The sequence below is a fragment of the Nipponia nippon genome, unplaced genomic scaffold (genome assembly GCF_047370975.1).
Source record: "Nipponia nippon isolate SJK-2023a ecotype South Korea unplaced genomic scaffold, ASM4737097v1 scaffold_7, whole genome shotgun sequence".
Classification (NCBI taxonomy): domain Eukaryota; kingdom Metazoa; phylum Chordata; class Aves; order Pelecaniformes; family Threskiornithidae; genus Nipponia; species Nipponia nippon.
In genome coordinates this window covers 40347974-40360220 of record NW_028262391.1, presented here as the reverse complement: position 1 = coordinate 40360220, position 12247 = coordinate 40347974, and the positions used below count along the sequence as shown (strand labels likewise).

The following is a 12247-nucleotide window of genomic DNA, read 5'->3' as shown; positions in this document are numbered from 1 at the left end:
TCCCTGTCACTTTGCTTTTTCCTGGTATGGAAAATTACAGGAAGTCCAGCGTCTAAGAGTAAAGAGTTGTCTCTCCTCCGTCTCTTGAATTAAGAGTTGTCCAGTTTGAAAGCTGCCTCGTCACTGAAGTCATGTGGACCTTGGTCCTTGAATGCTCCTTACGCTGCGAGCAGTTGCAGCAGTTTCACTGGCTTATCAGTATTGCACTGAATTGCAGTATGCCTGTGTGAGGGTTAGCAAGGGTGAGTTACAAAACCCAAGCAAATACTACGTGAGGAGCGATAACAGAAAATGCAAAATGAAGGTCTGCGTTCACTCCTGTTACAAGTACAGAGCTTAATTAATAGCCAAAATTAATATTTTTACAAACACGTGGCTGACGTTATCAGGAGCAAAGAAGAGAAATAAAGCTTTCCTAAGAAATTTCTAAGCTGCAAATCAGAAGTAAAAAATGTCAGCGGCCTCATTCTTGAGTGAGATGATGAGAAACACCGAAGTTATTCTTGGATGTGTTTTCTCATTTTGTTTAGGTGTTTGTTTAAGCTTTCATAGTGTCTCTTCAGCCACTGCTGAAGGCAGTGGAACAAGTATACCTATTACTGTGTGCCAAAAGTATACAATAGTAAGTACATATAATAAGAATAATAAGTACTAAGTGTACCAAAAGCTGTGTCCCGATGACAGTGCAACTAAATCAGAAGGCCCTCATTTAATTGTAAAAATTGCCAAGGTAAATGACCCTGGGTCTTTAGTGGGTTTTAGGACGGTTACAGGGACGTTTGCAATCCAGTGCGCTTTCACTGAGACAAACAGCCTGCAAGGGTGTGGGACTGGACAGCAGGGGTTCTCCTCATTGCTGCCTTGCACCAAGGATTAGTGGGTGAGTTACCTCCCATCTGCAGCGGTCGCTGCAGCAGAAACTTGCAGCGTATCGTGCTTTCTAAGGACTACTTAGTTGCTCTGAGACGAATGGGTTGTGGATGCGTTGCCTGGGGGGGGGGGGGGGGGGAAGTGTGATCATGTAACAAATCTTCTCTCACTAAACTAGGAACTTAGCCATCAGTACTTCAAGTGGGACCGGTAACTCTTTGAAGGAGAGCAGCCGCGTAGGAGCGTAACGCTGGTTTCTCAGCAGCGGCCACAGTCACGCCAGCTGTAGGGAATTTCGCTGCTCTTACCTTGATGACCTGGAACCACTCGAATTACCGGAGCATTTCTTGGCCAGCCGGGGTGGGCGGTGCGGGTGGGGTGCTGATGTGGTAGAGGAAAGCATGAATGTGTCTAACCCCATGAAGCTGATGGCTCTGGCCTCTGTGAGCACCTTCTGAGGGGGGGACTTGAGAAGCAGAAAGCTTGGATCGTTCTGGGAGTCTCTAGTAAGAGATTATGGGTTAATGGCACTGCTAAGGCAATTCTTGGTCAGATGATTTCCTTGGGCATGGTTTTATTTAGTAGTCGAGCTTATCCTCAAGAGACCGGTGCCCTAAGGAGTGTTACTTTGTTTCTGATTTCCAGCCTGAAGCTGTTAGCTCTGATTGATTGTATAAAGAGTTTCTTTGTGCTTGCTGGAGATGTAGAAAGCTTCAGAAAAAACCTTCCTGGTGCTGTGGACATCGTGTCTAAACCTAGTTAAAGTAGACACGTACGCAACTCTGCATTGATTTCTCATGACGTCGTTGATGAAGGCCGTGGATAGAATTTCAGGTTTTAACATTAACTGGTAAAGGGTAACATCTCTCTCTCTCTTTTCCAGGAGGAGCAGTTGGTGGCTTGCTTGGTGCCTGGATGACTACCGGACAGTTCAGGCCGGTCCCTCAGATTTTGTTGGAATTGCCTCCTGCTGAGCAGCAGAAGCTCTATGATGAAGCTGTTGCTATTCTCAGGCACTTAGACTGGACTGATATTGTTCAGCTGACTGCTCTTGTAATGGGAAACGCTGGCCTCCAGCAGAAGTTGACAGCAGTCCTGATAAATTACCTCTCCAAAGAGCTAAGAGCAGAGATACAGTATAGAGAATAAACTGTTCCAGAGCAGGCTTTTTGCAGTGTAATGAATTTTTACTCTGAAAATTGTGGTTCTTCAACACAGCAATTACTAGTTATCAGTACTGATTATGAATGTAGGAAGATCTAAGTATTATTTTGGGGGTTGGGGTGGTTTTCTTTTTTGTTTGTTTGGTCGATTTGTTTTGTATTGTAAGGATAGTATTAGATTACTGCATTATCCTGACACTGACTTGCTATGTAAGTTTGAATTACTCTGCACTAGGATTGAATTCAAAATAACTGAAGGGAATTATGCTTCTCTTACGCTAATGTATCACTAGTTAAAATTTTCAGTCATTGTGTTTTATTCAGGAGATTTAATGCTGTTTGTGTAAGTGCTTTAAGTTTCTTCTCTGGCTGACGTATAGGTGCCAAAGTAGGTAGGGCACTTTGAAGAATTTTACCTACCGTCTGTTTGAGTCCCGCAAAAGAAAGTTATAAGGAAGTACGTTATTCTACTGTGAACTCGAGGATCTCAATCCTTACTTCGTTCTTTGTCGCAGTTTTGTTGTAATTCTTGAGTTACTTATTCCGTTCTGTAAGAAGTGAAGCCAATGCCTAAACAATGTTTAAAGCAACAGGTAAACAAACTGCGCAGTTAGGAGTTCCTGGTGTCCTGGAATGGGAAGGCATGGCAAGAATAGACTTTAAAAAAAAAAGAAAAGGAAATGGGGAGCCGAATCTGCCATTTTTGTACTATCTCTAGGGCTAGGGTTGTCATTTCAGCATCGGGTTCTTGAGTGAATCTGAAGAGCTGGTCCTCTGTTTTCATTAAAATATTCATAACAAGCATCATGGTGGCCTGTGTTTTGCTTTAAAGTAAATGAACGCTTTACGTTCTGAAATTTGAGGAAGAAGGCAGCCCTGTACTGGTCAGCCAGCAGCTGGCAGCAGCGGTGGTGGTGGTGTGGGGTGACATGCTGGCTGCAGTTAACACTGTAAGCCCCAAATGCAAGGTTACCAGATATCCCAACCAGTTGTTCAGCATTTGTTTCCAGGCGCTTGTAAGACAAGTTCGTAAGTAGAAAAATGTGCAGGTGTGCCTTTGTTGTATGTAAAACCAAGTGAAACTGCTGTCCTAATTGCCTTTGCCCCCCAAAATAAAGATTTACCTGTCTGTGTGTGGTGAGGTTCCTGGTAGTTGCGTTTTAAGCGGTGAAGCTTTCAACTCAGAAGTTGCTATGGTATGCATTTGATTAATTTACTGCTGCAGGTACAATTTGCCATTAATTAATTCAGTGTACTTTCCTGTCTGGAGCGCAGCGCAGCGATGGTTCTTCTCACCATTTGAGAACACTTTTTGTGAACAAAGACATCTGCGAAAGGTGGAAGCGAACGGCAGGCAGGCACTCCTTACCCTGGCATAGTTCCGTAATGCCAAGCCTAAAATCAGTGTTCATTCAGTTTCATTGCCACATGACACACACTGCACCTGGCTGTTTAAGACTTCACCTACTCTGTATAGCCACGTGAAAATACTATTTTAATGAAGGCGGTTACTTTTATTTGCAATGTGCTGGTGATTTCCCAAATTGAATTCACGCTTTCCAAAAAAACACACTGCTAAAGCAGCAGATGACTGAATGATACAGTAGGTTGGAGCCTGCCGTCTTACAATCAGGTGTTTGGACCCATGATGAAAGAAGTTGACATCTGATTGTAAAGCAGGCCCCAGGAAAGATGTTGGTTGCAATTAATTTATGAGAGCATCCGGTATTTCAGCAGATCATGAGCAGATCTCAGAGTGGTTTCCGACCTGCATCATGACGCCCGTTTTGCAGGCATTCGGGCACCGCCGAGGCCGGCGGGAGGCCGCGGGCCTGGGGCGGGCAGGGCAGAGGCCGAGCTGCGCGGGGGTCGCCCCGCCGGGCCGCGCTCCTCCCCCGGCGCCGCAGCCCCTTCCCGGCCGGCCTCCTGCGAGCCGGGCGCGGCGGGCGCCGCCGGCTGAGGGGGGCGGCTGGAGGCGGGAGAAGGAGGGAGGGCGGGAAGGAGGGAAGGAAGGGCCGCGGCGGGGCTCGGCGCCGGCTGTGCCCGAGGGGGCCGGGAGCCGCGGCGGGGCCTGCCGCTGGCCGGGCGGGCCCCGCCGCAGCCCGGGGAGCTCCCCCGGACCCCGGCCCGCTGCCGGCGGGGTTTGGGTCGGCGGCGGCCGGGAAGGTTCCCGAGGAGGCCGGCTGCGGCGGCCGGGCGCTGCGGGGAGCGGGGCCGGGGGGCCGCGGCCCGCAGCCCGGCGGGTGCCGGCGCTGCCCCGGAGGGGCCCTGCTGCGGGCCGTGGCCGGGCCGCGCCCCGGCGGGCCCGCCGCCGCTCCGGCCTGCGGGGCCGGCCCTGGGCCGGAGGGCGGTGTCCGGGGACGGCGAGAGGAGCCTTGGAAATCCTGGCAGCGGCCTGAGCTCGCCTTTAACGAACGCTTTCTGCTTGTCCCCAAATGGCATTGCGGCTGTGGCGGCGCTTCGGCGGTAGTAAACCTGAGCTGGGCCTTGTAGGAAAATGAGTGAAAAATACCTGAAGTGTCATTACATTTCAGCTGTTTGAAAGAGTTTACAGTTACCTTTCACGCGCAGCCTGTTTTAGTCATGAAGATTTTGATAAATTTCGAAACATTCAGAACCCGTGGATTGATTTTAATGCGCTCAAGTTGATATTGAAACAAAGTTCTTCTGGCCGCTGATGCCGATGAAGCCACCTGCTTGGCGGATTTTAAATACTAGGCTGAGCGCTGAGGGCTCCAAGGGTAGGATTTTCAGAAGCGACGGTGTCGGAGCACAGATGCTGCTTAGGCCAGCATATGCGTATGGCCCAGCGATGAGACGGTTGTCCTTTGCAGATAGGAATATCTTGATTCCCTGCCTGCCCACCAGCTATTACTGAAGTCGTTAATGGACTTCTGGCCTGTTGAAGCATCAAGTCAGACCTTTGTGCACGCTGTTGTTTGTGGAATTGTGTTCTTTCGTCTGCCTCAGTTGCCGAGTGCTTTGCATTTGGTTTTGCTCTAGTGCTGACCTGGTATTTAGTACAAAAGGTTGCATTACCGGTAGAGCTGTTGCTGTACAGCTGAGGCAGAAGAAATTGTCCTGGGTTATCTCCTGGTCATCTCTGCTTGCAGAAGTATTTGCTATTGTCTTGAAGTTGCATCTTGAAGAGCTACGCAGTTCATGTGTCTGCTTTCTAGCGATTGTATGGAGATTCTCATGCCACGTTCTTGCTTATCACCATATGGGGCCCACCAAGATCAAGTTAGCTCCTGGTAAGACGACTTAGACCTATGTCTTCATTGCTTGGTAGGTTTGGAGTTTGTCCTGTAGGGGATTTTTGTTCTGTGCACCTGCAGATGGTAGCGATGGTTACTGAGGAGTCTACTCAGTTAACTCGATAGCAGACTGTAAGGAGCAGTGAGGACAGCTCGGCTGTGGGCCAGGCCGTGTGCTGGTTAGAATATCTCCTGTGTGGGCATTTGGGAGGGTGTTTGTTTTTCTGTAAGTGGGACAGTGAACCCAGGGGATGAAATGGCTTTTGCCTGTCAAAAGTCGTCATTCTGTGAAGGGGGAAGTAGGATAATGCGATGGGAATGTTAAATAGAAAAGAGATGAACTGAGGTTCACACCACAGATGAATCTGGGGACCCTCTCTGGTTGTTTGCATTAGTAGGACTTTCAGTGGGTTGGGTACGGTGTGATCATTTTGTTGTGTTTTGTTTTTTTTTTTTTACTTCCTCCTGCTCCAGGATGAACAGAGCAGCCATTTGTTTATTACTTTGAGCTTGAATCGTGTTGAATGAGATAATATATAACTCTGGAAGCAGAGCGTGTCACTCTGCTGTCGCTAACCAGCACGCGCTGCCATCCTGATACGCTGCTGTGTCATAAGCCTGCCAAAAACCCAAAAGCAACGGTGGTAAAAGGAAGAGCTTTGATGTTTTCCTTTAGACTGGCACGAGGATGAATGAAGTAGTGAGAGAAATGCAGCTATTTGATGAATTTCCTACTGTGCCTCTCTGCAGCTATGGAGCATATGTGGTGCCTTCCCAAAACACAGATTTTTGTTCAGTGTCAGCAGTGCTTGGATAGTACAATGACACGGATGATTTGGGGTCAGCTATTTTAGTGCAAAAGAAAGCTTTCGCTTTCGCTTTCACAGTAATTAATTTTTAATAGGAAAAATAGTGTGCTAGCACTCCACTTTCAGTCTGCACTGAGGAGATGTATTCAAAAAAGACTTGAAGGCAAGTTGGCCTGGGCTGAGAAAGTTGCACACGCACTGGGATCAAAAGTGTCCTAGAGGCTGGAAAACCAGACGCTCATCTGTTTGATAGTGCTAACGTTACACGTACAACAATAAATCTGTGCCTTCGGGGTGAATATATGTCTAATCATACTGAATGCTTCCCCCCACCCGCCGCAAGCCCTTTCCTCCATTGGTGTGCAGAATGGAAGGTGTTTGCTTAACGAGCAAGCTTTTTCTTACTGTTCAGTGCCTCGTCCTCGGGCCTTATTTACTGAACACTCCTCCAACTCTGCTGTGGGGGTGGCGTTTCTTCATTTCCCTTTGTGGGTTTTCCTCTGGTCTCATTGGTCTGAATCAGTGTCTTCCATTAGTATTGAACCTGGTTTTGCGACATGAGATGAGGATATTTGTAATATCTCGGTTCTCCTATCATTAAGAGAGTTGTTAAAAGTATCCACTTGCTTTGCCAAACTGAATGCCCAAGGTGGATCGTTCAGGGCTTGGCATTGCGTAACGCTGTACTCGGGCAGCGCTGCATTTGAATTCAGTTGTTATTTTGAGGGGTCAGCATTTTTGCAAATCTCTCTCTCAGATTGCAGGAGGGATGCCTGGAAAAGTTAGAGCGTAGTAACCATTTCTCAAAAGTTTGATTGAAGTGACTGGCTTACCAGCAAGCAAACGTGAGGTGCAAAACAAGGGGTAAAATCTTTTTCTTCAGGTGGAATCTTCTCATTTGTAAAGCAGAGCAGCCGTACTGTTTCTTCGTACAGCCTCTTTCCTGGCTCCCTACACTTGCTGGCACCTGCAACTCTGAGGCATGTGTTTTCTTCTGTTACGCCTCCTGAGCCACCTGCTGTGACAAGGCAAGCGACCTGGGGAAAAGAATAGTTAATACGCAGAAATTCCAAAAAGGTGCCCTGTGTTAGTATTTTTTTTAGCTAGGCCATGTTCATGTGCCTTTTCTCGGGGTTGCGCTCAATGCAATGGCGTGGCTTCCCGTGCCTGCAGGAGTGGGGGCTGGAACCTTCACCTGGGCATGGCCCGCTGCCCTTTTTGTCAGCGGTGGCCGCAGCAGCAGCAGTGGGTAGCCATGCTCTCCGTGGGCCTCTACGGAAATGGATGGGCTTAGATAGGCGGCGGCAGCAGCAGCAAGCGAATGAGGTGGAAAAGGTTTGGTCTTGGCGGGATCGTTCTCGGGGGCAGGTGTCTGCCCCATGCTGGGGACTTGTCATTGTGTGCCAGGGGGCTGAGGTCCCACCTCTCTGTCTCCTCGTACACGAGAGTCGTCTCGCGTGTCTGCTCTGAGTCCCGACTGCCGTGCCCATACACGCCTGCATTTCTGATGCCCTGTCTCCAGAGCTCCCCCTTTATTCCCAGTCCCAGGTCTCTGACTCCTTCTGAAATCTGTTCCCTTCCTCAGGCTCTTCTTGCTTGCTATAGACACCCTCCTGCCTTCAGAAACCAGTGTGAAAGTGTTTAAGTGTGCAACAAAACGGGGAGAAAAACTGACATGTGAAAACAAACAACTGATTTCTGGCAAGGATTAGGACAAGGAGAAAATACCTGGCAGATTTGTCAATTATGACCTGCTAGTTGTGGTAGAGGGGGTTCTGCTTTGCCTTTTTCCCAGAGCTGTGCACGATGCTGAAGACACGCAGCAGTTGCTCGAGGCAAAGGCAATGTGCTGTCGAATTAGCTAGAAACTTTCTTAAGCCTCTCATTGCTGGTACTTGTTCTTGTTTGGTCTTCTGAATTGGTCTTTAAACCATATTTTTCTGGTCTGCTCTGTGGTTTTATCAGCAGTTTCAATAATGTTTAGCTGCTTGGAAAGAGGTTTGGTTTTCCCAGAAACGAAAGAGAAAGCAAATCTTTTTTTTCCCTATATTAATTGTGCCTCTGTTCTTTTAGTTTCACAGGCTCCTGAACTTGTTTAGCAGCAGGATTTAGTCCCTGTTGCAGCACTCAAAAGATAACATAAAACGTCTTTTCCAGGACCTTAACTTGCCAAGATGCCCATCCGTGTTGATGATGTGATGCGATTGTTCTGTTGTGTCTCTCAGGTGAAGGGGATGGAAGCTGCTGTCAAATACTCTGGTCGAGGAACCCTGCTGGCGGGTGCAACAGCGTTTGTTGGGGGTCTGATAGGAGGTCCGCCTGGAATCGCTATAGGTAAGTGCATTTTGCTATAGGAACAAGAAGTGTGGTTAACTCCCTGAGTGAAGAAACGAGGAAGTGTGTGTAGGAGGTACGGATTGAAGGAAGGGGGTGCGCAGCGCTGAGACTTCGTGTAACTGGGCTTTAACAAGATGCCGTTTTGTATGTTAGCTGTTTAGAAACGAGGCGGGCATCAGGAAGGCATGTGTCAGTGTTTCCTTCTAGGGGGATAGAGACCTTGCTGACCTGGGCTGCTGTGCGGCAAGCAGGAAGCCATCCAGAGGTCTGAGGCTGAGACAGCGGTGCCTTTGAAACCCTTTGAACAAGCTCTTAGCAAATCGTTGGCTTTTGGCGGGTAGAGCCCTGGTTCCCATCTGCTGGGGTGCAGCAGTGTCCGAGGTGCGGGACGAAACAGAGAGCAAACTAAGGGGCTCTGAGCTCGTTGGCGCAGGCTCTGCTCCAGCGCCGCGGTGGGGGAGTGGAGAGGAGGGGGGTGAGGCAGGGGGGAGGGAGCACAAGAGATGATGGTAGCAGTCGGGGGGTGTGGGGGGGTGTTGTGTTGGTTGCAGTCGGGGGGGGGGGGGGTTGTTGGTACCAGGTGGCACAGCAGAAAGACAATGGGGGTGTAATGCGAGGGTGAATAAGTATTCTTAGTCAGCTTTAGCAAGGGACGGGATCATCTTCCTAATGATCTTACTAAAAATTACGTTTATTTCTGTATTTTAAAAGTACCGGCTAGCCACTTCTTGGTGAACTTGTTTTTTTCCTCTGGAATTCGTTGTTCCCTGTCACTTTGCTTTTTCCTGGTATGGAAAATTACAGGAAGTCCAGCGTCTAAGAGTAAAGAGTTGTCTCTCCTCCGTCTCTTGAATTAAGAGTTGTCCAGTTTGAAAGCTGCCTCGTCACTGAAGTCATGTGGACCTTGGTCCTTGAATGCTCCTTACGCTGCGAGCAGTTGCAGCAGTTTCACTGGCTTATCAGTATTGCACTGAATTGCAGTATGCCTGTGTGAGGGTTAGCAAGGGTGAGTTACAAAACCCAAGCAAATACTACGTGAGGAGCGATAACAGAAAATGCAAAATGAAGGTCTGCGTTCACTCCTGTTACAAGTACAGAGCTTAATTAATAGCCAAAATTAATATTTTTACAAACACGTGGCTGACGTTATCAGGAGCAAAGAAGAGAAATAAAGCTTTCCTAAGAAATTTCTAAGCTGCAAATCAGAAGTAAAAAATGTCAGCGGCCTCATTCTTGAGTGAGATGATGAGAAACACCGAAGTTATTCTTGGATGTGTTTTCTCATTTTGTTTAGGTGTTTGTTTAAGCTTTCATAGTGTCTCTTCAGCCACTGCTGAAGGCAGTGGAACAAGTATACCTATTACTGTGTGCCAAAAGTATACAATAGTAAGTACATATAATAAGAATAATAAGTACTAAGTGTACCAAAAGCTGTGTCCCGATGACAGTGCAACTAAATCAGAAGGCCCTCATTTAATTGTAAAAATTGCCAAGGTAAATGACCCTGGGTCTTTAGTGGGTTTTAGGACGGTTACAGGGACGTTTGCAATCCAGTGCGCTTTCACTGAGACAAACAGCCTGCAAGGGTGTGGGACTGGACAGCAGGGGTTCTCCTCATTGCTGCCTTGCACCAAGGATTAGTGGGTGAGTTACCTCCCATCTGCAGCGGTCGCTGCAGCAGAAACTTGCAGCGTATCGTGCTTTCTAAGGACTACTTAGTTGCTCTGAGACGAATGGGTTGTGGATGCGTTGCCTGGGGGGGGGGGGGAAGTGTGATCATGTAACAAATCTTCTCTCACTAAACTAGGAACTTAGCCATCAGTACTTCAAGTGGGACCGGTAACTCTTTGAAGGAGAGCAGCCGCGTAGGAGCGTAACGCTGGTTTCTCAGCAGCGGCCACAGTCACGCCAGCTGTAGGGAATTTCGCTGCTCTTACCTTGATGACCTGGAACCACTCGAATTACCGGAGCATTTCTTGGCCAGCCGGGGTGGGCGGTGCGGGTGGGGTGCTGATGTGGTAGAGGAAAGCATGAATGTGTCTAACCCCATGAAGCTGATGGCTCTGGCCTCTGTGAGCACCTTCTGAGGGGGGGACTTGAGAAGCAGAAAGCTTGGATCGTTCTGGGAGTCTCTAGTAAGAGATTATGGGTTAATGGCACTGCTAAGGCAATTCTTGGTCAGATGATTTCCTTGGGCATGGTTTTATTTAGTAGTCGAGCTTATCCTCAAGAGACCGGTGCCCTAAGGAGTGTTACTTTGTTTCTGATTTCCAGCCTGAAGCTGTTAGCTCTGATTGATAGTATAAAGAGTTTCTTTGTGCTTGCTGGAGATGTAGAAAGCTTCAGAAAAAACCTTCCTGGTGCTGTGGACATCGTGTCTAAACCTAGTTAAAGTAGACACGTACGCAACTCTGCATTGATTTCTCATGACGTCGTTGATGAAGGCCATGGATAGAATTTCAGGTTTTAACATTAACTGGTAAAGGGTAACATCTCTCTCTCTCTTTTCCAGGAGGAGCAGTTGGTGGCTTGCTTGGTGCCTGGATGGCTACCGGACAGTTCAGGCCGGTCCCTCAGATTTTGTTGGAATTGCCTCCTGCTGAGCAGCAGAAACTCTATGATGAAGCTGTTACTATTCTCAGGCACTTAGACTGGGCTGATATTGTTCAGCTGACTGCTCTTGTAATGGGAAATGCTGATCTCCAGCAGAGGTTGACAGGAATGCTGAGAAAATACCTCACCAAAAAGCTAGGACTAAAGATAAGGTATAGAAAATAAACCATTCCAGAGCAGGCTTTTTGCAGTGTAATGAATTTTTACTCTAAAAATTGTGGTTCTTCAACACAGCAATTACTAGTTATCAGTACTGATTATGAATGTAGGAAGATCTAAGTATTATTTTGGGGGTTGGGGTGGTTTTCTTTTTTGTTTGTTTGGTCGATTTGTTTTGTATTGTAAGGATAGTATTAGATTACTGCATTATCCTGACACTGACTTGCTATGTAAGTTTGAATTACTCTGCACTAGGATTGAATTCAAAATAACTGAAGGGAATTATGCTTCTCTTACGCTAACGTATCACTAGTTAAAATTTTCAGTCATTGTGTTTTATTCAGGAGATTTAATGCTGTTTGTGTAAGTGCTTTAAGTTTCTTCTCTGACTGACGTATAGGTGCCAAAGTAGGTAGGGCACTTTGAAGAATTTTACCTACCGTCTGTTTGAGTCCCGCAAAAGAAAGTTATAATGAAGTACGTTATTCTACTGTGAACTCGACGATCTCAATCCTTACTTACTTGCTTTAAAGTAAATGAACGCTTTACGTTCTGAAATTTGAGGAAGAAGGCAGCCCTGTACTGGTCAGCCAGCAGCTGGCAGCAGCGGTGGTGGTGGTGTGGGGTGACATGCTGGCTGCAGTTAACACTGTAAGCCCCAAATGCAAGGTTACCAGATATCCCAACCAGTTGTTCAGCATTTGTTTCCAGGCGCTTGTAAGACAAGTTCATAAGTAGAAAAATGTGCAGGTGTGCCTTTGTTGTATGTAAAACCAAGTGAAACTGCTGTCCTAATTGCCTTTGCCCCCCAAAATAAAGATTTACCTGTCTGTGTGTGGTGAGGTTCCTGGTAGTTGCGTTTTAAGCGGTGAAGCTTTCAACTCAGAAGTTGCTATGGTATGCATTTGATTAATTTACTGCTGCAGGTACAATTTGCCATTAATTAATTCAGTGTACTTTCCTGTCTGGAGCGCAGCGCAGCGATGGTTCTTCTCACCATTTGAGAACACTTTTTGTGAACAAAGACATCTGCGAAAGG

At 47.4% G+C, this 12247-nt stretch overlaps 2 protein-coding genes across 15 annotated transcripts in view; both read left to right on the top strand.

Annotated features, from left to right (window-relative positions):
• LOC104011299 (protein C19orf12) overlaps positions 1-3162 on the top strand; it is a 30016-nt gene extending 26854 nt beyond the window's left edge. For all 12 annotated transcript variants that reach the window (XM_087738728.1, XM_087738735.1, XM_087738730.1 and 9 more), the window contains one exon: positions 1754-3162. In XM_087738728.1, the coding sequence (XP_087594854.1) occupies positions 1754-2019 (266 nt within the window). In that variant the 3' untranslated portion in view covers positions 2020-3162. The remainder of the gene's footprint in view (positions 1-1753) is intronic.
• Positions 3163-4783: 1621 nt separating this feature from the next.
• Positions 4784-12038, top strand: LOC104011300 (protein C19orf12). 3 transcript variants are annotated; one of them, XM_087738739.1, is made up of 4 exons: positions 4784-5287; positions 6983-7127; positions 8325-8433; positions 10949-12038. In XM_087738739.1, exons 3-4 carry the CDS (start codon positions 8334-8336, stop codon positions 11212-11214), a joined length of 366 nt encoding a protein of 121 aa, XP_087594865.1. In that variant the 5' UTR covers positions 4784-5287; positions 6983-7127; positions 8325-8333; the 3' UTR covers positions 11215-12038. The 3 variants fall into 3 exon arrangements, with proteins under 3 accessions (XP_087594865.1, XP_087594864.1, XP_087594863.1); XM_087738738.1 differs by lacking the exon at positions 6983-7127; XM_087738737.1 differs by lacking the exons at positions 4784-5287; positions 6983-7127 and having other exon boundaries at positions 7173-8433.
• The last annotated feature ends 209 nt before the right edge of the window (positions 12039-12247 follow it).